Source organism: Lonchura striata, chromosome 18 (genome assembly GCF_046129695.1).
Source record: "Lonchura striata isolate bLonStr1 chromosome 18, bLonStr1.mat, whole genome shotgun sequence".
Lineage (NCBI taxonomy): Eukaryota > Metazoa > Chordata > Aves > Passeriformes > Estrildidae > Lonchura > Lonchura striata.
In genome coordinates, this window is record NC_134620.1 from 1,322,212 (window position 1) to 1,347,910 (window position 25,699).

Here is a 25,699-nt window from a genome sequence, read left to right on the forward strand (position 1 = left end):
TCTGGGGATAATTATTTGTTGTTATTTATAATTTTTAAGATTGTCTCTAGTTAAATTATAAGGCTGGGAGCTCCTCCTACAAACCTGTAACCTGGTCTCTCTTTTTTAGAAGTTTAACAGCAATGGTTAAGAATTTAAGATAGTAGCAGCCAACAGCATTCCCACACACATGCATGTTAATTAGAAAAATCCTCAGACAACTCTTACAAGAATCAAGGCATCTCTCAGAGCTCTCATTCTTTTCCTCAGCTATGTTAGTCTGCCAAGGATTCAATGTATCTTTTCAAGAGTGCACTCCTGCACTAGCAAGATGCACATTTGCCATAAGAATGGAATATGTGTGGGGAAAACAGTTAAACTTACTTTTCTAGAAGTACTGAACTCACCAAGGGAAATGCCAACAACCCTTCTGAGCTCATGGAACTCAGCTCATTCTTGGAGATCGGAAAACTTGGAGGCAAGAAGTATCGCAAACAATTCCTGTGCAGGAAAAAAAAATGCAAAGCCAGAGTTGAGAGTTTAACAGACTGGAGCAATCAGACTGCAGAGCTCACAAGATCTGCAGTGAACCCACCGAAGGATCTGGACTAGCAAGTCAACTGTTTCTTGGCTGCTGCTGGGACCAGTGGTGTCAGGCTCGATTCTGACGCAATCTGAGGTAGAAGGTTCAGCCATGACCGCCTCCTCTTCCTGCTGTGTGTCTGGAGCCTGGTATTCAGGAGAGGGAGGCTTCATAAGCCTTACATCCTCACTGCCCTTCTCTACCCTGAAAAAAAGTATTAAGGGAATGTCAGGAATCTTTTTTCATATTGGACATACCTGAAACATGGTTAATAGTTTCATCAGAACCTGTACCCAAGTGTCACACAGACCTCTAGACACACATCAGCTGCCTCCAGGGCAGACATCAGTGACAGACTGATGGGAGTCTGTCATGTCCATTCCTTATGAAGCCATGGACAGTCCTGACCTCATATGTTTCCTGACATGACAACAGCATATTTGTCTTCAGCATCTATGGCAAAAAAACAGGCCCTTCCTCCCAAAAAAAACCCAAGCCTCCAAAATCCAAGATAGTTACCAGCGATCCCTTGGTGTGGTGTCTGTAGGGACATAATCAAACTTCACCTTCCACCGGATTGCATGCCTGACCCTTTCCACAGCCGTAACACGGCCTGTGAACCATTCCTTGTTCACACGCACTTCCACGTGCAGCCCCTTATCTGTGAGGGGGAAGCAAAGGTATTTGCAAACATTCAGCTGCTGGAAAGCACATTCTACAGGAGCTCTAGAGATTCAGGCACCTCAGCAGGGAGCATGCCTGAACCTGTGACAATGCCCTCAAACAGTACAGACACTATCAATACACAATGGGTACACAGGTCAGCTCCTGCTGAGAAACATGAAGATGCCTGGAAATGAGCTGGCAATTCCAGATAGAAGGTTTCTCTTGTACTCTAAGCTGTTTGACATTGGCTTTACAGTCTCAGTATGGACTCTAGGACAATTTGCTACATGTTCCTAGTGAGCCAGTTTCCAGACAGCTCTCTGGAAGCATGCTGAAAAGATGCCCTGCTCTGGCAGATTGTACACTACCACCCCAGCTATCACCTTTCCTGGGGTCTCCCAGTCTCTCTTCTCTCACAGCAGTGCAGCAGATACTGGATACAGTCCTGAGCATTTTGCAGCTGGCATGGCTGCATGATCCACTCATGATGGATGAACATGCCATCAGCTACACCCTGCAGCCCAGCCCCATCCCCATCCCTGACAACATGATACAATCATACATCACAGACCTTTCCACGCCACAATTGCCATTGGTCTAATCAAACGGTTCTCAGCCAAAATGTTTCATGCAAGTTAGAGTAATCTTGGGGTTTGGAATTCAAATTTACATTATTTTTAATTTAAAAATCTCATTCATTAAATCACACGTTTAACTGGTGCAACAGTTCTTTTCTATGTCAGATACTAGTGGCAGCCCAAGGGCCCATTTCTCACCTTTCTGTGCTTTCTTCAGTTCCAACAACTCTTCCTCGCCAGCACTGTCTGTGAGCTGGGAGCAGAGAGAGCTCTCATTAGTTGCCTCCCATCAAGATTATAAACACCTGACAAATACCTCCTGCTGGGGAAACCAGCACACTCTTACCTCCACCACCACCTCATTGGAATCTTTCTCTTCTTTCACTGCCGAAAATTTTCCTCGTTTTGTCCTCTCCTTTTTGGGCTCACCCTCCTCCTCAGACCCATCCTCTAGGATGTTCAAGGCCCTCTTTCGAGTGCTGGAGGCCTGAAGGAAGCAAACAAGCTCTAGCTATTAATTCCAGCCTGATTCCAAACAAAACCTTCTTGCAGTGTCATGATTTGACACTGGCACAATGCCAGCACCCCCATGAAAATGTAACCTATCAATTGAATGTTGTAAAATAAAATCTAGAACAGCAAAGCAGGCCAAACTTAATAACAAGGGGAAAACTTTGTTACACTACTACTACTACTACTACTACTACTACTACTACTACTATAAAGGGAAAAAAAACCACACAAAATTTGAAATGAAAACCTTTCAAAACATTCCTCCTCCCCCAACCCAACACCAATAAATCACAGAAAGACACATTTGGACCCTTAATCCAGTCTTCATCCTTCCACATAATCAATACTGAGTCCATCAGGGGAGAGAGGAGTCTCCCTTGCACCATAGACCCCCCAGGAAACAAGGCTGCCACCTCTTGTGTTTCCATGTCACACATGGCAGCGCCCAGAATCTGCCAGTGTGACACTCTCCTCTCCATGTCACAGTGCTCTCACCACCGTGCATGGACAGAGACTGCTTCAGAGACTGCTTATAGGGCTCCTTTAAGGATGCTTTGCCAAGGACCAACAGGAACAACAGTCCAGTGTCTCATTTTGGGACTACAGTCCCCCCCATTTTCCTGGGGCCGGGGATCCAAGAACAGAGATCGCCTTCTCTTCTTCTCTGAAGACGGAGGGCATCCTCACACCCTCCTCTGCTTTTCTCTGTTCATTCCTGAACTGGTAGTTGCTGAAGGAGTCTCTTGGCTCACCATTGCATCCCCCTAAAATGCAGTCTCTCTTGGAGGAGAAGTTGGTTCAGTCTATGGTTAACAAGAAGAGTCCAGCCAACAGCCACTCGATCATTTCCCCCCAACCTTCTTTCCCTAACAACTAAGGTCCCTGGCTGTCTCTCTTTCCTTCAAATTGAGGAGGAGCAATATTTCACAAAGCCTTCATTTCTCAGGAAAGGGTTAAAATTCCCAGACTCCCCGGACGGCTGAAATCTCTGGCCCAGGATGCTGTGCTGTCTCCCATGCTGGGCATCTCCCCCTGCCCCTCCCCTCCTTCTCCTCTGCCGGCAAACTCCCGGGTGTCTGCAGGCTCTCTCTTTTCCCCCTAGGTTGGGGGGGCAACAAAGACATCTCAGACGTTCTCCACCCTTCCATCTGCAGGAACTGGCCTAGCTCGGTTCCAGACCCTTCATCCCCTGGCCTACCTCTGCAGGCCACATGGCTTCCCCTTCCCCACCCAGCCTGTGGCTGGGCAGGGGAGGTCTGTACCCTCTGATGACCGGAACCAAAGAGAGCGAGTTCTCCTGGGAGTTCTGCTTTTAACCCCTCTGTGCTCTCAGAGATGTGTCCACCTTCAATTGGTCACTCCAAGTGTCAGTATCCAAACCTGACCCCTGATTGGAATGACCTCTTCCTTCCAAGAAAATTCTTTTCCCGCGTCAAACCACGACATGCAGCCAAGTTGAAAAAAAAAAAAAAAAAACAAACCACAAACCAAAAACAAACCCAACATCTAGTATTTAATTTGGTAGTTAATGAGCTTTTCTGGAAGGCTTTAGAGGTACTACATCATCATGCAAACACTCACCCCCCCACCACTCTGCACACTTTTTTCCCCCTGGGGGAACCATCTGGTCTAACAGGAAAGAGACGAGACCAGTCTTCTCAATGGGTGTAAATGGCACCCTAACCAAAGAGTAAAGTAGAAGTTCTCTTGTCCTGAGCAGTGCCCACAGTGCACGTATCACAAGACAGAACAGACAGGCTTACAGGACAGTGGGTGAGGAGCTGAGGGGTTTTATCCCATTGACTCTTACCTGTAAACATCTGCCAGAGGCAGATTTCCTTACTGTTGGCACCTTGACTACTTTTGGATTGGGTGTCTGACGTGAGCTTTTGGGGCTCTGCAGGCCAGAGAGCGACTTCATGCTTGTACTTTGTTTAGCAAGAGTTTTTAAAGTGCTGTTAGACTTTCCAGCTGTCACAGTGCGATGGTGTGTCCTGGAAGTGCTGGCCTCCTCCTTGAAGAGCATGCTGGCTAGCTTGGGGGAGCTGGTATTTGGACGATCTGAAGAGCTCTTTTTCAGCTGAGTGCAGGATTTGTGAGGAGGTGAAGATCCTGGTGGCCTGCTGGGAGCATTCTTGATTACATTAGGCAAAGGAGGAGATCGTGGGCGCTGAGTTCGGGTGTGCTGAAACAAAGGAGGGTAGAGAGAGAGGAAGGGTAGAAGAGAGGGGAACTGCTCTTCAGAACAGCAAAAGAAGTACAAAAAAGTAAAAAGCCTATAGCAGAACCCCATTTACCTCCCTTGAAGGCCGTGTAGTCACTTCCAGAGGCAGTTTCTTTAAGTCAGTCTGAGATAGAATTGGAGTGCTTTTCTACCCAAAAAAAAAAAAATAATAATAAAAAAAAAAAAAAAATATATATATATATATATTCAGAAAGTTCATGTTTACAAGCTGCCAGGGGCTGCCTGAACCCATTCCAGTAGTTTTCCAGGCTAAAACCAACAATTATATGGTGTGTTTTGTGTCCTTCAAGATACCTCCCTTCAGCTGTAATTTCCATTTTCCCAACAGAAAATTAAATACAAGTTGAGATGGTCCATTTCTGTTATTAGAACAGCCCCAGTCCCACGAAGGAGCATAGCTGATTTCAGAGTCAGCACTAGGAAATCCATCACACCTGCTCTGCTTAGCTGGAGACCTCCAGACTCACCTGCAGAGCTTCTAGCTTTTTCTGCTGCTGGAGTATTTTCTCTGTCAGTTGTTTCTGCTTTTCCTCATTTGATTTCAAGTCTTTTTTTAGAGTTCCCAGTGGTACCTTCTGCTTCTGCTCTGCAGCCTCACATCTAGCATGGAGGGAATGCAAGACAGCCTCAGGAAGGACAGCAGAACCTGTATAATGTCATGCACAATTATCCCAACATCCCATTCCAAATGCAGCAGGAAAGCCACTTGCTTTTCTGCAGTAGCCACATCTCAAAAGCAGTGGTTTTCATCTTGGAAAACAGATATGAATTAAGGATGAAAAGCATGGCTGCTAATAAAAAGGCATTTATGCTGGGAATCACCAATTCAGGGCCCAGGAACTGTGACAGTTTTTACAGCTTCTGTACTGCATCTGTATTCCAGATTTTTCAGCAATTTTCCTTCCTATCATCTTATTTCTTCACATCAGTTCTTCTTTCTACAAACTTCTTTCCCTTCATAAAGGAACGCACAGTACCAGAAACCCATGACTAAGATGTTACCACAAGCCTTCCAGTCTCAGATACCTTCTGCCTTGCCATTCAAGGCCAGACAGTGTCCTTTGCAATATCCTGTAGCTATTTGCCTCGTCCTTTGCTTTCCTGTAGCTGTTCAGCCTATGGCATACAACAGTGGTGAGCATCCTACTCTCCCAGGTCCTCTCAAGTGCAGAATCATAGAAGAGTCCTTGAGAAAGAAGGAAAATAGAGATAGGAAGTACTCTCTCAAATGGACTGGCATCACCTCTGAAGTGCTGGACGAGCAGCTAGCCCTCAGGAGCATTGCCAGAGGAGGAAGAGGGGACTGAGCCCAGGCTCATCTCCTATCACCAAACAGAATCATGGAAAGACAGACAAGGATCAGTGCTGCTGAGGTAAAGTCATGGAACAATGATTTGAGCCAGAAAGCAGCAGATAGCCCTTTTACAACACAAGAGATCCAGCAGATCTCACTCTGCACTGGAAACAAGCTGGTAACCTGCAGAATGTGAGTCTTACTAGTAAAGGGAGAACCCTGCTCTCACTGTAGAGCACTCAAAGCTCCAAGAAGCTGGAGAGAAATGATTCTAAAAAGATCTCTATCTAGATACACACTAATCAAGCTTTTTGAGTGAGAAGGAGCACAAGCAGCAGTTTCTCCATCAGCCTCTGCCCTGCTGAAGCACATTCCATAGAGTGGTTACTTCCTTGGCTAAGGAAGTGTGTGTCATCACTGCAAAATGACTGCCTGACACGAAAACTGCAGTTCCCAAAGATAAAGTTGAACAAGTGGCACCATAAACAGGCTTCCCAGCACAGAAATGCATCTTCCAGCTCGCAGCAAGGCTGTAAGCATTGCCAAGCTGTGTCTTACAGCACAGTAAAGAACAAAAGCACCTTGAGTTCTGAAGAAAAATTCATGGCATCCAAACCCAGAGACTGCATCACTGAAGGCAGCAAATCAGAACAAATGTATTATATTGGTAGTCACAATGGACTAAAACCAAGATTCTGATAGTGCTCAAGGAGCTTTGAGACACACAGTCATCTTCAGCTGGTGCTTCAGCCACCCATTCAAACAACATCTGGGATCCAACTGGGTATCAGATAGGAGAATGGAGGCAAGCAAGCCTGATGTTATTTCACAGTGTGAAACAGGGACACTGCCTTCTCTGTAACAAAGTGAGCGATGGTGGCACCTGGTGCTGACCTCAACACAGGCAGTGGCACTGGAGGGAGTGACTGCTTCCCATGATACAAACTGAGAAGGGCATTCAGTTCCCATGGAACACCATGCCATAAGCAGACACTGAAGTGTAGGTGGACAAACCAGAAAGGCGGGGAACAGCTCAGTGTCAATAGTAGACACTGTGCCAAGGCAGCCAAAACTATCATATGATCTCTGATGCCAGGAGAGTCTCAACACCTGATATTGCTCTGACATTGCTTTGTTTCCAATTTGGCTGGATGAGACTCTGCACAAAGCCTCACAGTACACAACCTTGAGGATGCCACCCATGTGCTTCTCAAATCCTGTCATCTTTCAGACACTACAAATACCTGTAAGGGTCACGACACAGATAGGAAGGTGTCCAAACTCTGCACGAGGACCCAGCAGTGAAGCACTTGGAATTTGCCCCAGCCAAAAGCCAGAGGAGTGCTGGAGAAACTTCTGCTTCATATAAATGACACAACTGCACTCGCTGCTGGAAAGCACATATAAGCCTACTTAATCAAAAAATGTCCTGGAGTTATTTATTCTCCCAGAGTAAGACTCCTGAGATCACTTTTGAAGCTAAAATGACCAGAAGTTTGGCTCACCAGTGCCAAGTGCCCCACCTGCCCTTTCCCAGCTTCCTGCATGGGGGATGTAGGATGGCACAGAATGCAGTGTGGAGGTACTCAGACCCACTCCAAACAACGCCTCAACATGTTCTCACATGAAAAGCAGCCACCTACCCCCAGTTATCAAGGTATTGCAAATAAAAAAATCTAAATTGTTTCATCAGGAAATCAAGTTGCTGCTAGGTAATACAATGAAGACTCCATCTGCAGACAGAAGTGCAGGAATATAATGGCAGGTGAAGAGCCCTGAATAATACCCTTCCATGGCTACCCTCAGGCCATCCCAGGAACTGCCATCCCAGAAGCTACCAGCCCATCTAGGGTCCATTTCCACAAGCCCAGAGGCCCAAAGGCAGCTAAGGGGATGTGAACTGGGCTTTTTGGGAATTGTGGAATGCAAATCTGTTCAGAGGAATAGAAACCCCTTTTGGGGTCCTGCCAAGACTGTCCTACAGCTGCCTCAGACCTGGTATCTGATCAATGGGGGCAGCCCTCTGAAACTTCTTTTGGACTAACACGAGGAACCAAAAGCAAAGTAAAGGAAAGGACTGAGATTATTTGGGAAGAATAAATAGGGGAAAAATAGACTATAACAAGGGTCAATTGTTCATAAACCTTTGGCTGGTCAGTACACCTCTGTGTACTAATCTCCACGTCTCCCCCTTTCCTAGGCAAGGGACTCTGTTCCGCATGCACACCTGTGTACTGGGGTGCAAGTGCCAGCAGCTGCAGCAGGACCACTGGTCCCACTGACCCTGTGTGACATTCACATTCTCTGGACAGAGAGACATAATTCCGTCTCTCAGAAAAAGCACAGAGAGAAGAAGAGAAAACAATCTTTATCTCTGCTCCTTTGTTTTTCCCATGTGGAATGTGGTATTGAGATTGTTTACCTGAAGTGATTGCTTGATTGGATTACAGTGAAGGTTGTTTGGGTTCCATGACCAATTGGATCCAGCTGTGTCTCGGACTCTCAGCAGAGAAGTCACGAGTTTTGGTAGTTAGGTAAGTAAGAAGTAAGAATGTAGAATAGTATAGTATCTCTTTAAATAGTATATTAATGTAATATAGTATAGTTTTAATAAAGCTATCCTTCAGCCTTGTGATCTGGAGCCAGACATCATCATTTCTTCCCTTTCCTGGGTCGCTGCATTTTTACAATACCCATGTGGCTCTGAGGTCTACCAGCTACTGTGACTACAGGCAAGTGAATGAACTGGGGTCTGGTTCCACCCTGCTCAGGCAGGGCCAGCCAGCACCAGAAGTCCAGGACCACGTCCTGGAATATCTCCAAGGATGGAGACTGAAAAATGTCCCTGAGAAACCTGGGCCAGGATTTGGTCACCCTCACAGGGAAAAAAGTATTTCTGATGTGCAGAGGGACCCTCTAGCATTCCAGTTTGTGCCCCTGGTGTCTTGTCCTGCCACTGGGCACCACTGGGAAGAGACAGGCTCTGACCTCTTTGCAGCTTGCCTTTATATGTTTGTATACACTGATGAGAACGCCCTGAGGCTGATCAGCTCTGGGATGGACAGCACACACCAGCGCTGGGGCCATCCTCCCCAAGGACAGGACTTCGCATTTTCCTGGTTGAATGTCAGGATAGGTTTCTGGTCGCTCATTTCTCCAGCCTGCAGGTCCCTCTGGAGGGATCTGTGACTGCCTGGTTTGTCAGCTGCTCCTCCCAGTTTGGTGTCACCTGTCACTTGCAGACACAATGTCCTCTGCAATTTGCACATTGCAAATTTGCACACCCACCCAATATTCTGCTCCCTATACAACTGCCATTGCTGCCTTTTCACAGATCGTGAGCACCACTTAAAGGTACAGAATCCCCCCAACTGTTTTCAAAGAACGACCAGAAGAAAGCTCCAAATGCGCAGATAAAGCATCTTGCAGAAAAGTCTTAATATTTACTGATTCTTACCTGTCTTGCTCAGGATCAGGGTTCATGGAGCACACCCAGTTGTCAGGGTAATTTTTCTCCACTGAGCTCAGCTGGAATGGGAGAGTCCGCCACTTCAGACAGACATCTGTCACACAGACACTTTGCAAGTCAGAAATACACAGCCTGAGACAAATAAGTTTTCCCATAGCCCGTGTTTTCCCATAGCCCATTTAAGCACCACACCGAAGTGTATCCAACAACAGTAAGACTAGTGGCCAAAAAAAAAAAAAAGTGAGACAGTAACAGAATATATTGCCAATTATTTCTTCATGCTCACAAAACACTTGAATGAAACCCTCAAAGACAACCCTAACAAGAATGGCTGGCTTTAACCAACACCAGAGCACCTCACACTCCTGCTGCAACTGTGACATATACAAACTGAATTAAACAGCCAGTCCAGACATCACAGCTCAGCCCAGCAGTCAGGCTGTCCTGTAATGATACCAAAGTAACACAAATCACAGACATATCCACTTAAAAAATATTCTATTAAATTTTTGATGAATCAGGAACACAAATTTGTCTTCCTGAGTATTGCTAGCCTACCAGGAAACCATCAGCTTCAAAAAATAAAGTTCTGCCAAGAAAATCCAAACGTCCTTAGATCAGGCTCTGGAAGGATATCAATAAGGGAAGACAAGAAGGAGAGCAAACCCCCTCCTCCTTCAGAAGAACCTTGAAAAGACTGAGACAACCATCAAGGCAGAAGAGCCTAACAAATAATTCCACAAGAATGGCCCTCACATTCCTTCCTACAACCACATCCTCAAGTCCCAGGGAGAAAATAAAGGAGTTTAGTGTCCCTCTACCAGGTGACAAAGTGATGGTGTGGAGCTTCCCATTACTCTAACAAGAGCTTAGCCAGAGCTGTTTAGAGGTGTACGGAAGAGAACTTGCATTAAATTCCAAGGTAATTGTAAAGGTTTCCCTCTGTGCTGTCATAGTGCAGGCCAGTGCATCAGGGTACAAATTACTTGGCCACTTCTCATTGCCTGTGAGGATGTTTCAGATCTTATTCTGGTGCTGGGATGGGTGCCTTTGGTAAGTTCCAGTTTGTATGACATTTTGAAGCCTGCTCTCAACACTGTTACTGTCTGGCACCTGAAGATAGTTTAGTAAACTGAGCATGAAAGGAGCCTTACACCAGGATGTCACAGAATATCACTGAGTGCAGACAAAGGCAAACTGCAGAGGAGACAGGCCCTAGGAAAGGATAATGATAGTCTATCCCAAATCTGTCCCCATCTGCAGCCAGGAGTGTCCCTCCCCTTCCCCAGAGAGAAGCAGCCAGATCAGACGCACCACACTGAATTGTGGTAGGGATCTCCATGGCTCTCCTACGCTTGTAGCGCAGATCACTAGACGGAGGCTGGTTCCAGTTTGCTGATAAATAACCAAATTCATCCCAGAACTTGATGATACCTCTCTGGGCTGGAAAACAAACCACATCCTGCTCAATACAGAGCTTTTATCACAAAATCACCATCTGCACTCTTGGCTGTCATGCAGACACCCAAATTTCTCCTTCCAGACCCTGGTAATTGTGAAGCTTCATTACCTATTGCAATATCCTTCCAATACTGAGCCAAATGCTCTCCCATGGCCTTCAGCAAATGTCGATACTCCTTGGCATCAGCAAAGTCTTGTTTATTATGGGTTGGCTCCAGAACCAAATAGGGCACATCCACCACTCCTACCACTCCTCCACATGCCCTGGAAGAGGGATACAGAGTGACACAGAGGGACACAGATTAAACTGACAGGCTGGAAACCTGAAGTGTCATGCAAAATGTAGGATGGGCTCAAATATTTGTACTTGCTGTCAAGATCTATTTTGCCTGTCTCTAGAATGAGGCACTAGTACTAGCAGCACTTATCAGCACCAAATGCCAAGCACCCCATACTGCTGCAGGGATGACTACAATTTGTGTAAAGAACTCTTTATCAAGAAACCAGTGAAATAGTAGGCAGTACTAAATATAATTTATTTGACAGAATACAAACTGAAGGATGAAAAAATGAGCAGGCCTCAGACTCACAAAGAATGGTTAATGCAAAACATGGTTATTGTACAGCCTAAGTCAGATACAGAAATGTGCCAAGCTTAAGCAAAAAGATTACAGAAAAATCTGCAGAACTCACATGCCGCCCTCCAGCTGTGGGCCCGCCTTCTCATACATCTTGATCAGCCGACTGCAGTTGTAAATGAACATGCCATCCAGGTTGCGTTGCTCAATGTTCACCCCAAAGATAAAATTCAGCTCCTTGGGTTCCTTCAGTGCCCTGCAGGGGACAAAGCAGAGCCTCTAGGGATGCTGAAAATAAAGCATACTATTTTCTACTGTTAAGAGAGAGGATATGGAAATCCAGCACTCTTGAGCATTAAATTAATCTGGTAAACTGCTACTTCTGAAAAATACAAAACATTTGCTGAAAGAGCATTACAACCGAATATGAACAAAATACAAAAACTTTGCAATACAGATACTAATTTAGGCTGGACAGATAATTTTTCATTTGTTCTCCTTCAGAACAGATTCTGGTTTTTACTTCTGATGTTTTTATTCAGTGAATTAGTTTTATGAGAGCACTGCTGCATCCAGACTGGTCCTTTCCCATGCTATTTTGGTTTGTATTTTCCAGCTATATATCCCTTTCTAGATAAAGCATGAAAATTCAGATTTCAATACAAAACTACAGTCTTGATATTCTGATTCTAGAAAGTTTTCCTAATTCCAAATTTCACAATGCTGCTCCTTAAGTTCAAAAGCTGGAGGATACAACATACAGCACAAGCAGAGCATTTTTTATTGGAATGTCAGGATATCAATTTGCATGATTTCTCCCTTATCTATGCATCAGATGACTCCAACAAAAGTTGGACTTGAGTATGTTTGTGAACCCATAGAGATTTCTCAATCTGAATCTCTGGTTACCAGGAATTTTATCTCCATGACAGCCAAAACCCGTGAGATTTTTATCACTTTGTGCTATAAATCAATCAAAATCCCTGTGTCTCACAAACAAGCCCTGCCCTTCAACATACTAAATTCATCAGGTTCCACAGCTTCTCTGATACCTGTGAGAACCCCGGCCTTGCTCTGGGGTCTCATATGGTGGTGAAATTCCTCCTCCAACCTGTGCTTCCAAAGAAAAACTCCACAGGCTTTAGCTGTTCGGTCTCAAGGCAGTTTATTGCTAGTTATCTAACAGATTATGTTCTTGGACTGCGGCTATTTGATCAGCGGCCTGGGTAGAGGCACACACACACCCTGACATCCTCTCTATCTGCTGTCTTCTTCGTCTCTCCCCCCGCCCAGGGCTGCTGCTATCTTTTATATGATATATTACGTATTACATGTTTACAATTATTCCCCAATACCTACTACCTACGTTGCCAAGTGTTTTTCTACTCTAAACCAATCTGTGAGTGCCAACATCACCAAGAACATGGAGGTAAGGAAAAAGAAGGAGGAAGAACAGGATCAGCCCACTTTCCTCCATCTTAGAACTTCTGACCCCCATGTACAAAGTGAAAAGCCCCCTGTACAATACTAAAAAAATTTCCCCTCTACTTTGTAACTACTTTTACTATACTATCTAACCTTTTGTGACTACTTGTTCCACCTCCAAAGTTGGCAATTCATTCCATGGCTCAAACTCAAAATCACAGCTGTTTCCAGCTCTTTGCCAGGGTCTAGAATGCCTCTGACCAAGGCCTGGAACCTCTAAAAATGTTTGAGAGACATTTTGAGTTCCCACAGATACCCTTGCTGAGTATTTTTCATAAGAATGATCCTCAGCCTCAGGATGAAGGTATCCTCAAATGTGAGGTCCAAACCAGTAACTACTGCAAGGCAGAGCCTATACCACGGTCCTGCCCACCCCTCTCAGTTTTGACCTGCTTTATATTCCCCACCTGCCCCCATAAGTCCTTTGCAGTAATGTACTTTATCTTAATGAGAAATCTGACTTCTGCTTAAATGGTTAGCTGAAGATAGTGGAATTCTTTAAAATGTTCTGTTGACTATCTACTAATATCAAATATTAGGAAGACCTGAGCCATGCGTGCATGAACCCTACACAATGATCACCTGCAAATATGAGATCTGAATCTATCTTAATAGTGAAACTTTGCAAAATAAATCCCATAAATAAATAAAATTCATATTAGTTTTTTCTTTAAGGCCATCTTTCCTCACACAGATGCAATGGTACCCTGTGACACAACTTCATTTAAAACAGTTGACTGTAATACATTCGTAGGAAAACATCTGAAATAGCAGCTTTTAGTAATTTTAAATCTAAACCTTTGCCAAGAGGGGTTTTGAACACTGCCAATTGCTGGGCTGAAATGTGACCATTTGGTCTCAGCTCACTGAGGTAGAAAACTGTGATTCAAGAACATGAGCAAGTGTGGCAAAACACCCATGTCAGGGATTAATTTTTTTTTCCTAACTTCTGGAAAAGAATGTAGAGCCTTACACTTCAAGTAACAGCATGTACTCACCTACAAAACAAAAAGGACAAGGACATATCCTCATTTTCATCAGAGAGGACAGGAAGTAAAATTATCATCTAAACCATAGAAAATTATGTGGTGGGTCAAAAGCCAGGGATTTAATTACTAGGAATTTAGTACCTGTCCTATTGTCTGGAATCAGATCCAACCTGATCTTACACAGCTTTTGGAAACCAGAAAGCACTTCTTTCATTGATGCACCCAGCATCAGGGAAACAGCAGAAAAACTGTCCTAGGACATCCTCTGTAACTCAAGAATTTTCCAAAAGACAACAGGGATTGGTTAGTACAGAAGCTATCCTATTATACACATCTTTCAGGATTTTTTTCAGTTTTCTGAATGAAATACAATTCTGTGGAAAAGCATGAACCTCTGAACTGCTGCTGATCACTAGTGATGAATGCAGGGACACACAGCAAGCCATGTACATGCCCAGAGCATTTTTTTGCTGGTCAGCTCAGTAACAGGAAGTATTTTGCCCATGGGCAGGAAGGGGAGAAGACTATTCACAAAATTTTTCATTGCACGCTAATGTCACCAAACCCAAGAATTAAAGAACAAAGGTGTAGATAGAAAAATATGTGGAAGCTGAAGGAAGGAGGTTCTCTCACAAGCTTCTGTATCATTCAGATCCTAGCTCTACCACTTTTAAATTAAAGCTGTATTTATTTATTTCTTTTCAGCATCTTAAGATGCATTAGATCTATCTCTGGCAACAAGTCTGGGATAGCTCTGACCTAGGACGCCATGTAAATGGGCATGCACACACATAGGTGGGAATGGAGATATTCTGTATCCAAATCCCCAGCTTCCTCAAACTCAGCATTTGTTTTAAGAGCATTTGTTCCTGGTTTTCACTTCATTTGAGAAACACAAAACAAACATATATGAAGAGTGAAGTATTCCTGTGAGTACATCAAAAACCAAAGTTAACTGCCACCAGAGCTAAGCTAGAAGAGTGCCTTGGGATTTCACAGCACTGACTACAACAAAACTCAGCCTGTTCTTAGAAAGCATCCCTAAAATTCCTAAAGCTGTTTCATTGTAACTTGCGAACATTTGTTCATCAGCCTGAATCTTATCTGCAGATGAAAAAGCAAGACTGAAAAAAACTGATGTGAAAACCAGGTAAGCATTTAGAGAAAAAAAACCCAGTCCAGAGATCTACGTCTTCCAGCAGGCAACAGGGGAATACCAGAGGTAACCAGAATAGTGTCCCAGCTGCTCAGTTTAAAGCCTGTCGTGGTTTGACATGGAAGAGAATTTTGTCGGAAAGAAGACGGTCAAGTCAGTCAGTGATTGGGGTTGGATATTGGCATTTGGGCTGACCAATTGAAGGTGGACACGCCTCTGAGAACACAGAGGGGTTAAAAGCCAGAGCTCCCAGGGGAACTCTCTCTCTTTGGCTCCGGTCAGGGTGCAGTGCAGACTCTCCCCTGCCCGGACCCTGGCTGGGTGAAGGAGGGGAAGTCCTGTGGCCTGACTGAGGTAAGGCTGAAGGGTGGAGGGAAATCCGGGATGTCTGCATTCCCCCCCAGAGAGGGAGAGAGGGAGAGAGGGAGAGAGAGAGAGAGAGTGAGAGAGAGAGAGAGAGAGAGAGAGAAGGTCTGTCAGCAATACACTTCAGGGAAGGAGAAGGGGGGGGGCGTGTCAAAGGAAGGTGCCCAGCTGTGGGAGCTAGAGTGGACTTTTAACCCCTTCTTGCATAATGAAAGCTTTGTGAAATATTACTCCTCTTTGATTTGAAAAAGAAGAGAGACAGAAGAAGGAGAAATTCTAGGTGGGAGGAGATGATGGAGTAGCTTTTGGCTGGACTTTTTCTTGTTAACCATAGACTGAACCAATTTTCTCCTCCTGTGGGATTCCTTAAAATCAGAGGGTTTTGAACTCATTGCAAAAGGCAGGCCTCAGAGACAGCAGGATGGTGATTAGAGCTAAGCAGTAGCTATTAGAGTTGTCAACAGAAAAATTATACAAGTAGAAAGAAAGGACAAATAGAACAGTGTATTAACGCTTGGATAGAACAACTTCCTAAGTTGCAGAAAAGTATCTCTGGTGAGATATTAGGAAGGTCTAAGCTTAATAATGGAGCTCTGTGCATTATATCCTGAGGCTTACAAGCAAGTACTGTATTTGAAATAAGCAAGTATTGTTTTAACCAAAGGTACATATGCTTATAGTGGTTGGATAGAACTACTGTCAATATGCTTTTGCTTTTTGTGATTGGTCAAAAAGTTTATAAAGTAAGTTGTAACATTAAGTTCTTGGTCTGTTGCCTGGATGTGAGGTGCTGGCATCTTCCCATTGTCATAATCATGTAATGAGACTGATGCTAAAAAATAAACAGCTCGAGATGCATTCCACAGCAGTCCTGTCCCCTTCGTGATTTGTACATAGCCCCCAGCTGGCGATACCTCCAAGAGAGACTGCATTTTAGGGGGATGTCTAGTGAGCCAAAAGACCTGTTTCAGTGACTACCAACACCAGAGTGGAGTGAACAAAGAGTTGAGGAGGGCGTGGTGATGCCTTCTGTCTTCAGAAAGAAGATGATCTCTGTTCTTGAGACCCATGAGAGGAAGAAAATGGGGGGGGTGGGACAGGACTGTGGTCCCAAAAATGAGAAACTGAACTATTGTTTTTCTTTGGTCCTTGGCAAAGCATCCTTGAAAAGAAAACCCCACCCTATGAGCAGTCTGTCCATCCATGCATTGGTGGTGAGAGCACTGTGCATGAAAAAGAGGTAGCCCCATGCCAAAGATTTTCTCTGGGCGGTGCTATGTGTGACATGGAAACACAAGAAGTGGCAGTTGTGTTTCTTGGGGGGTCTATAGCACAGGAGAGATTCCTCTCTCCCTTGATGGACTGTGTATTGATTATCTGAAGCACTCCCTGATTGGGGGTCCAAGTTGTGTCTCACTGCGGTTTTGGAATTGGGGGGAGGGAGGAGGAATGTTTTAGAAGGTTTTCATTTTTTTGGATTTTGTTTTTTTCCTTTCTTTTCCCTTTTATAGTAGTAGTAGTTTAATAAAGTTTCTCCTTTGTTATTAAGCTTGGGTCTGCTCTGCTCTGTTCCTGATCGTATTTCACAGCAAATTATTTGGGGGGTTGTATTTTCATGGGGGTGCTGGCATTGTGCCAGTGTCAAACCATGATAAAGCTCAAGCATATAAGATGCCCATGGATATTTACCCTTTGAGCTGAACTGAAAACATGCAAAACTGGAGAAAACAGCCTAGGTACCCCGGAGTTTGGAAGGCCCTGCACTCACCGCTGCTTTGCATCCTGAATCCTTTTCTTGACGTCAGCCTCCCGCCGCATAGTGATAGCTGAATTCTGGACCTGACGCAATGTCACCTGCAAACAGGCATTGCATAGTCAAGCTGGGAAATTCATAAAATTCACTCAATTTATGATTTTCTGCTCTTTCAGGAAGAACTGAGAAATGTTTTAAATGTAAACAAGTCACAACTGGTAGACAGTGACAGTGTGACTCCACATGTTGGGCAAACTTATGCTAAGTTGTTTAAGGATCTACACAGTTGCTTGGAGGAAAATGTCTACATGTAAAAAAAGGATTACAGAAATTGAAAACAGTGGCAATGGAGCACAAGAAAACATCCAGGGCACTTGGATACTATTGTTTCTGCGACATAACAATAGGAAGCTCAGTGATTTTAAACTGGTGTTACTTGCTGACCTTCCTGGTGTCCCTGCCAGCCCTCCTCTCAACTCCTGGAACCAGGGCTCAGCCTTGCCCCTCTCAAAGCCAAAGTCCTACTGGAAGGAAGCAAAGAGGCTCTCCCCAAAAGCCCCTGCCCAAATGCCACAGAGACAGCTGCATAGCCACTTCCACAGAGGCTGTCAGCAAACAGCACCTGGAATCTGGAGGTCACCGTCCCACGCAGGATATATTGGGGATGTAGGCAGGGGAATGTTAACACACTTCTCACTTGGGCTGCACACCACGTGAAGATGGTGAAATACATCAAGTGGTGATGAAGCCGTGGAGATGCCTAAATGTTGCTGGAAGTTCACTGCTGACTGGAGCCACCACCTGCTTAACTAGCATGCTGCCATGGGGTGCTGCATCACTCCACCACCAGTGCTACGAATATCCCTTGGTGCCCAAAACATGACATGCTGCCAAAAGCACAAGGCTCACCCTGGACTCCCGTGTGAGATCCCCTCCGAGGCGTAGCTCGAGGGCACGGGCTTTGCTCTCCGCTTCACGAGCCTTCTCTTCCGCTGAAACATACAGGGACAAGGATGCTGTCAGCCATTTGGTACAGACAGACATTGTCAGGCATTCACCCAAAGACAGCAATTCCAGAGAGCCTTTGCTGCACTGATGTGTACAAGGGTACAAAGGGGACACAAAAATGTACAAAAATCAAGCCTTACCTGAGACGGTGGTCCGACCGACATGGCATCTTAAACATGCTCAGAGGTCACAGTCAAAACTGGCACAATAGCAGGGATAAACTATGCAAAAGCACTTTTGAAGGAAGGATCTGTGAGGAAGTCAGCAAGGAACTGGAAAGTCTAAGGATGCTTGTGGCCCTACCTACTCTGCTTGGTAATGTGATTCAGAGAAAGGTTCTCACAAAACCAAGACTAAGTTCAGGCTTAAAAAGGAGTTCCAGAGAGGTAATTTTCTTGCAAAGACTAAGGGAAAGGACTACTCTCAGAAACGCTTTTATCTCTGATAATTGCTAAATTTTGCCTGGAAAAAAGACAATTCTGTGCTACACATTACATAGGACCCAGCATTTGGAAAACCTACCCTGCATGTGATCCTTGTATGCAAGAAACAACATAAAAGGAACTCCCCTTTTTGCCTCTCTCCTAGACAAACAGGAATGCTGATGAGAGGCACATACCACCTTAAGATTCATTCAATAAACCTCATTTTCTGCAAGGAGAATGGACTGAGAACAGTCTTGAGTAAGAAGAAATTGGGGGTGCTGATGGATGAGAGCTGGACCTGTCCCAGCTGTTTGCACTGGCCCCCAGAAACTTCACATGCCCTGGGCTGATCCCACAGCATGCACAGCAGGGGAGGGGGAGATGCTGCCCCTGTACCCCGCCCAGGTGAGACCCCACCTGCAGCGCAGCCTCTAGCCCTGGGGCCCAGCACAGAAAGGCTGTGGAGCTGCTGGAGAGTGTCTAGAGGAGGCCATGGAGATGCTCCAAGGGTTGGAGCAGACAGGATGTGAGAGCTGGGGTGCTTAGCCTGGAGAAGGCTTCAGATGAACTTTAAGATCCCTTCCAATAGAAGCCATCCTGTGATTCTGTCATTCGGCAATACAGTGGGTGTGTGCAGAGGGATGGCATAGCTCACACTAAAGCAAACAATGCCTGCACTCCCACACATGGGGGTGCAGCAGCCTGATTACAGCACACACAGAAGCCATCTCCTCCCTGCTCTCCTCACAGGGAGATAAACTGTGGCTGTGAGACACTCCAAACAAGGAAACACACCAGTGGAGGAGCGACCTTGCCTACAGTTCACATAGGACAAGGTAAGCAAGAAGATGACAGACTAGGGATTACTGGTATCTCTCCAAAAGGCAGCACTTGGATGCCAGTCAGACAGAATCTGGAGTTCTGTAGCCAGTCAGTTTACTTAGACAACTACAACACAAATCCCTTTTCCTTTCTACGCATTGTCCCATTGGAGTTTTGTTCACCTCATTCCCAGAGCAGCATTGTCTGGGATTCACAGCTGCTTACCAAGGACTGTGCTGTGTGATTAGCCATCATCAAGAGACAGTCTGGCTAAATCAAGCCAACAGGAGGCTGGAGGCTGCTTAAAGCATTTGGTCCACTTCAATCAGAGCTTGTAGGGAAGTTGCCGGTGGGCTAAACACACTTGTGGCTAGTGGAAAGAGCACAGTGGGAACCCAGAAGGGCAGGTAACCCAGGTCAAACATGCTCCACTAATGCAGTGACAACTGAGACAGCTGACAGGTACTGATACAGTCACAGGGGTGAGGCCCCGAGGCGTAAAGGTGCATGTCCTATGCAGGACAGTGAGCACACAGCAGCTGGAACCCATATACACATTCTCCCAGGGGACAACAGGCATGGTGTACCCATGGCACTGCCAAGCACGTCACTGGACACACCAAAATAATCTGAAAGAATATTATTAGATAATATTATCTAAATTATTATTATCTGATAATATAATAATTATCTGAATTATTCAGCTAATTAGCACAGAGCTGTTAGCTTTTAGTACTTGATATCTGCATAACTCCTCACCTCTTCCATTTGTTTGCCTTCCCAACTTTGGAAGGGGATTTCCAGAAGCGAGGCAATGGCAATGCCAAGGTGCCTCAGTGCAGTACTCAGTCTCGGTTCAGAAGAACACAGAAAGCAAGTGATGGTCTTTCACAGCCACCTTGCCCAGGAATGGTACTTTTCTCCTAGGTCTACTCACTCACTTAGGAATACGGATACTACAGCTTATTGCATGAGGAAAGAAGTTAAGTTTCTGGGGGCTTTTCCTCATCTTAAATATATGCATGTCTCCACTCCTGAACCATATCTCTTTTTAGATATGCCAAAGCCATGCCACCAACTGCCACCATGTCACATCTTCCCCATCCAGCTATTTTTTTGTAATCCTGTTTTGATTCCACAAGCTCATAAACTATATCCAGAGACTCAGCAATCTCTCAGTGTGACTGATTCCAACACATTCCTTGTAGGCAGGTATCTCTGGCATTCTGGAACTGCTGTTTGCTCAGCTGAGACCCACCATTTGTCACAATGTACTCCTGAGTTTAAAAGAGCAAACTGCAAATCATTCCTGGGTGATGATCCCTCTGGAGTACTGCAAACCATGAAGAATTAATAATTTCTACCAGCAGGAGAACAAAAAAGCTTGATGCTACAGATTAAATGTATTTTCCTACAAGTGAAGTAATGGGACATAGGCCCCTGAGGATAATGCCCCGAGCATGTTTTAGTCCTGGAGGCTCCATGTGTGCTGCAATCTTGCAGTGACAGTCTGAGGTCAGCTGGGAGTTTTTACCATAGTGTCCTAAGCCCTTTGCTCAACACCTTCTTTCTCCCAGTGTTGAGGATTTTTTGCAGGACAATGGACACATTCAGCAGATGCACAATCCAGCCTTCTGGTAACAAAGAAACTAGTTCAAGAAACTGGGGTCAGTGAATCCTTGATGACAGGAAAAAAGAAGAAGAGTCAGAGGAGTCAGCAAAAGTTGTCAGCAAAGTTCAAAACAGTAAAAAAGAGAACCTGGGATGGGCAGACGACCAAAGCAGAACACGTGAAGAATCAGGTGATCCAATCAGCATTTAATTTTAGACACATAACAGGATTAACCAATCATGTCTCAGCTAGAGACATGTGAACAGCAGAATTTATTATAAATACAGGCTTCTGTACAATAAAATTGGTTTCACTTGATCATATTGATCATGGCGTGATGTCCCATTTGTGATCCTCTGCACCGCACCCCAGAGGCACCAGGCCCATTCAGTGATCCCTGCACTGTCTGAAGCACTGGGTTGGTTTGGTGGTTCCTGTACACCAAAAGCACTGGGGCAGTTCATAGAATCACAGAATCAATTAGGTTGGAAAACACCTCTGAGATCATGGAGTCCAACCTGTGACCAACACCACCATGTCAACTGGACCACAGCACTAAGTGTCACATCCAGTCCTTCCTTAAACACCTCCAGGGATGGTGACTCCACCACCATTCCAATATCTAATGATCCCTTCTGTGAAGAAATTAATCCTAATGTCCAACGTAAACCTCTCCTGGTGCACTTTCAGACTATGTCTTCTCATCCTGTGACTATTTGCCTGGGAGCAGAGACCTGCCCCCACCTGGCTACAGCCTCCTTTCAGGTAGTTTTACATGCCTCCTTCTCTCTAAGCTAAACCACCCCAGCTCTCCTCATAGGACATGCACTCCAGACCTTTCACCAGCTCTGTTGCCCTTCTCTGGACTCACTCTTAACACCTCAATATCCTTCTTGAAATGAGGGGCCCAGAACTGGACACAGTACTTGAGTTGTTTCCTCAGCAGTGCTGAGCACCAGGCGGAGGGGAAGAATCACTTCCCTGGTCCTACTGGCCACACTATTTCTAGCACAGGCCAGGATGTCATTGGCCTCCTTGGCCCCCTGGGCACAAATCCCCAGGTTCAGTGATCCTTACACACCCAAAAGCATCAGGCTCGTTTGGTGATGGAAATGTGTGACATTTTAGTGTCAATGGGATCTGTTCTCAGCACTGGGACAACAATGGACACCATTTTTCAGTGCCATATACTAAACTTCACTTTTAAGTGCCATGAAAGCCTCATAGACTGCTTCAGGGAAGAAGTTTCTCTAAATCCTGCTCTTTGCATCTTCTTGAAAAGCAATGGGAGTGTGTGCTCAAGACCTGCCCTGGCTATAGGACTCAATGTAAAAATAAATTCACCTATGAGGATTGAGCCACACAATAAAATCTGCTTAAGCTTCATCTTACCGAGTCTATTTTGCCAGGCTGTACTTCCTAAAGGAGGAACAGGGAACATGGTAATTCACACCATTTCACTCTGCTGCTTTTCTTTGGGGCAGGGTCACAGTCACACTGCCCTCTGTGATGCTGTACAGGCTGAATGCGGCACCATGCCTTGTGTATATGACCTGCAGCCACATGCGAACATGCCTAAAGCAGCTCTGACACAGGGACAGAGGACACATGCCTCCAAGTGATTTATGTAACCTACCAGAAGATACAGGTCACATATAAATCACTTACAACTTCCAAGATTCTTCCTTCACTACAGTATTTTTGCATCAACGGTTAGGGAGGGACACTGATTTTTGTGTTAAATTTTTGGAGACTTAAGGCAGTTGTAATACAGTTTAATGGTGTATTTATATGCTTGTGTGATTTCTATATGCTGAATATCCAATTACAACAAACTGAGCTTTCCCTGAGGATTAAAAGACTTAACAGGAAAGGAAGATTAGATGAGCAAAAGGTATGCCTGGAAGAGTTAGAACCAAGCAAACCAGGGCTCCCTTGTACACCCAGACTAATCCCTTTACATAAGTGACAGAATAAAAATCTACTTTTTTAACTGCCTTAACAGGAAAGGTGCAGAACGAAAACACAACCAAAAGCTCATAATATCTTAAGGTGAGAGAAGAACTGCAGGATGACAGGGCTCAGCCAGGCTTCTGCTGGAGTGGGGGCAAACTACTGGGACTCCAAGGGTTATCCTGTACATCCGCTACTCAGATTAAATGGTCTCTGGGAACAATGTACATTCCTTCCATTGCATGAATGTAAGTCTGTGTCGTCTGTAGTTGCTGCAATAATTCCGTTCCTGAGCAATTCCAGTGATCCCAGAGGCAGGCAACCCCAGGTCACACCAAGGGTTTAGTCCTCCCCCTAGCAACAGATGAATGCATACCCTGACGACTCACCTATCCTTGCCATGTGCTCTGCTTTCTTCACCTCTTGCTCTGCACGGGTCTTGAAGCGGTTTGAAGTGTATTTGTACATCCTATGATGATCAAAATATATTAATCGGCAAACTCAGCAGTAAGGTCAAACCAAAATTTCATCACTACATGAGAGAACAAGGTCCCCACATACTACTCTACTACTCCCAATAGATTCAATAAGTCGAAGAGGTTTACATAGCATGAACTGGACATTTTTGGATGAAGCTAAACAAAATCTTTTTAAGTCAGAGATGTTTTAGTAGTAGCTCCAACCACAATATCCAGTGGGCATGAAATATATCCATATTCTTGTAGCAAACCTCAAGACTTAGAGAAATGTCTTCAGAAGGAAAAAGGAAGAGTGAATATATATGGAAAGTTTCTCAAAATCCTCCCACCACAGCTAAATAATCTTTCATGTGAACAGCTGTCCATGGGTGCAGTCTGATAGGTCCATCTCACACAGGGCTATCTCAAAGCAAAACAACAATTTGATCAGAACTTCAAGTTTCAGCACACTTCTGTGTGTTTCGTATCTGACTCACAACCTTGTAAATTGTGCTGGAGATGAAGCAGCTTGTTTCACCTTCCTTGTGTGCTAACATGCCAAATACAGATCCAAATTCACTGACTGCTGAAGAGCGAGAGATTGGTGTTTGTGAGGCAGAAGATCATGAATGTGCATCACCTCCAAGCACGTCACAAGGAAAGATGACACCTAGGACAAGCAGAGCCTGCAGGAACTCAGATCACCTTAAGACACAAGGTTTTGGATATACGAAGAGGAAAATCCCATCCCAAATGGATAGGATTAATTTTTCCAGTATTTAGGTAAAGCAAGAGCCACTAGAAATGCTGTTCTTATATAGAGGCAAAAACACATAGGGATGTAACACTTGACTGACCAATGGATTGGAATCATGCTTAGATCCTAATGAGAGACAAAATTCCCTCCAAATGGCAGATAAACTGTCAGGATTTGTGAGAAATAACCTTGTACTTATGAAAAGTTTTAGTTAGGTTTGTTTCTCTGGGTGAACACACATGGATGTTGGTGCTGACATCAGACATAGTCTCACCAACAGGAATCCCTTGCTCCCAAACCTAGAAAATTATTACCACAAGCACAGTTCCCGGAAATACATTTTGCTAAACTCTGCTATTTGTAAGGATTTCTTCCCTGGGGAAAAAGCAAGCAGGTGCTAAGACTTCCAGAAATAATGGTGATTTCATCATGTCAGGAGCTAAAGAGTCAGGATTTTGGTGGCGTCATCTCTAACCTATGTAAGGTTGATGAAAGCTATCTGGGGCCAAAAGACAATACACACTGAAAGCCAGGCTGCTTTCAATATGTTGGCATAACTACATTACTTCACCCACATCTGCCTGACTTCAAAGGGGAAAATAAAAACACTGAGAAGCAGAGTTAAGCTGAATTATCCCCCCCATGCCCAGCTCAGCAGGCAAGGGCAGCACTTGGGGGGGGACCATAGATTCAGCACTCCTTTGCTGTAGAGAGCACTGTAAGCAACTCTGGGGTGTCCCAGATGATGGCACTGTGAACCATCACAAGCTTCATGCTTCATTTCTACTGCCTTGGAGTGTCCTCACAGAGGCACAGGCCTTGCATGTGGCCTGGCTATTTCTACCTGCACAGCCCATATTGCTAAACAAGATCCAACAGATACCGGGGAAGAGATGGAAGCAATCCTTCAGGAGACACAGGCCACTCCCAGGGAAGCAGGGAATGTAGTAACACAACAGCAGAGGCTGGTGAAGGATCCCCACAAAACCAGCCAGCCCCTACCATAAGGACGTTATCAGCTCCAGAAAGGTGAGGAGAAGCCTCTCCCACAGAAACATGGATGGTGATGAACAGAAAACAAATATCCTGCTCAGGAAATGCACTGTTATTCCTGAAAAACAGTGCTAGGGCTGCAAAACCTTTTTTTCAGTAAGGGCACTTACATACCCTAAATCCACAGTTGATTTCCATTCATTGTCCACTAACACCAACACTGGAACCTGCAGACAAGCCACTGTACAGGCTTTTCCTTCAGAGATAAGGGCAACCTGACTGACAGCAGGAGGGAGTCCCCTCTGAAAGAGCCCTTCAGATGTCCCAGACAACCGGGCTGTACGGCAGCAGCACCTCCACTGTCTGCTCCCCATCCCTTTGCTTGACCAGGAAGGTTCAACATTTACCTGGCCCAGGCTAATGGGCCAGAAACACAGCCATCTTAAAGAACTGAGCATTGTCAGCTGACTCCATGGAGGTCCCTTCCCCTGTGCACTCACAAGCAAAACAGCACTGGCACAAATGCAAGGGATTAACCCAGTATTAACCTGCGGAG

General features: G+C 45.0%; 1 protein-coding gene across 7 annotated transcripts in view; it reads right to left on the reverse strand.

Moving 5' to 3' along the window:
* The window catches only part of MORC2 (MORC family CW-type zinc finger 2), a 51,735-nt gene that overhangs the window by 2,929 nt on the left and 23,107 nt on the right, over positions 1-25,699 (reverse strand). For 6 of the 7 annotated variants that reach the window (XM_021536776.3, XM_021536772.3, XM_021536773.3 and 3 more), the window contains 15 exons: positions 23,325-23,404; positions 18,025-18,107; positions 17,131-17,216; positions 11,482-11,622; positions 10,898-11,052; positions 10,642-10,770; positions 9,316-9,421; positions 5,032-5,164; positions 4,617-4,691; positions 4,130-4,504; positions 2,153-2,293; positions 2,005-2,059; positions 1,082-1,223; positions 575-766; positions 387-480 (listed from right to left, as the gene is read on the reverse strand). In XM_021536776.3, the coding sequence (XP_021392451.1) occupies positions 387-480; positions 575-766; positions 1,082-1,223; positions 2,005-2,059; positions 2,153-2,293; positions 4,130-4,504; positions 4,617-4,691; positions 5,032-5,164; positions 9,316-9,421; positions 10,642-10,770; positions 10,898-11,052; positions 11,482-11,622; positions 17,131-17,216; positions 18,025-18,107; positions 23,325-23,404 (1,987 nt within the window). The remainder of the gene's footprint in view (positions 1-386; positions 481-574; positions 767-1,081; positions 1,224-2,004; positions 2,060-2,152; positions 2,294-4,129; positions 4,505-4,616; positions 4,692-5,031; positions 5,165-9,315; positions 9,422-10,641; positions 10,771-10,897; positions 11,053-11,481; positions 11,623-17,130; positions 17,217-18,024; positions 18,108-23,324; positions 23,405-25,699) is intronic. The other variant, XM_021536774.3, reaches the window with a different exon arrangement.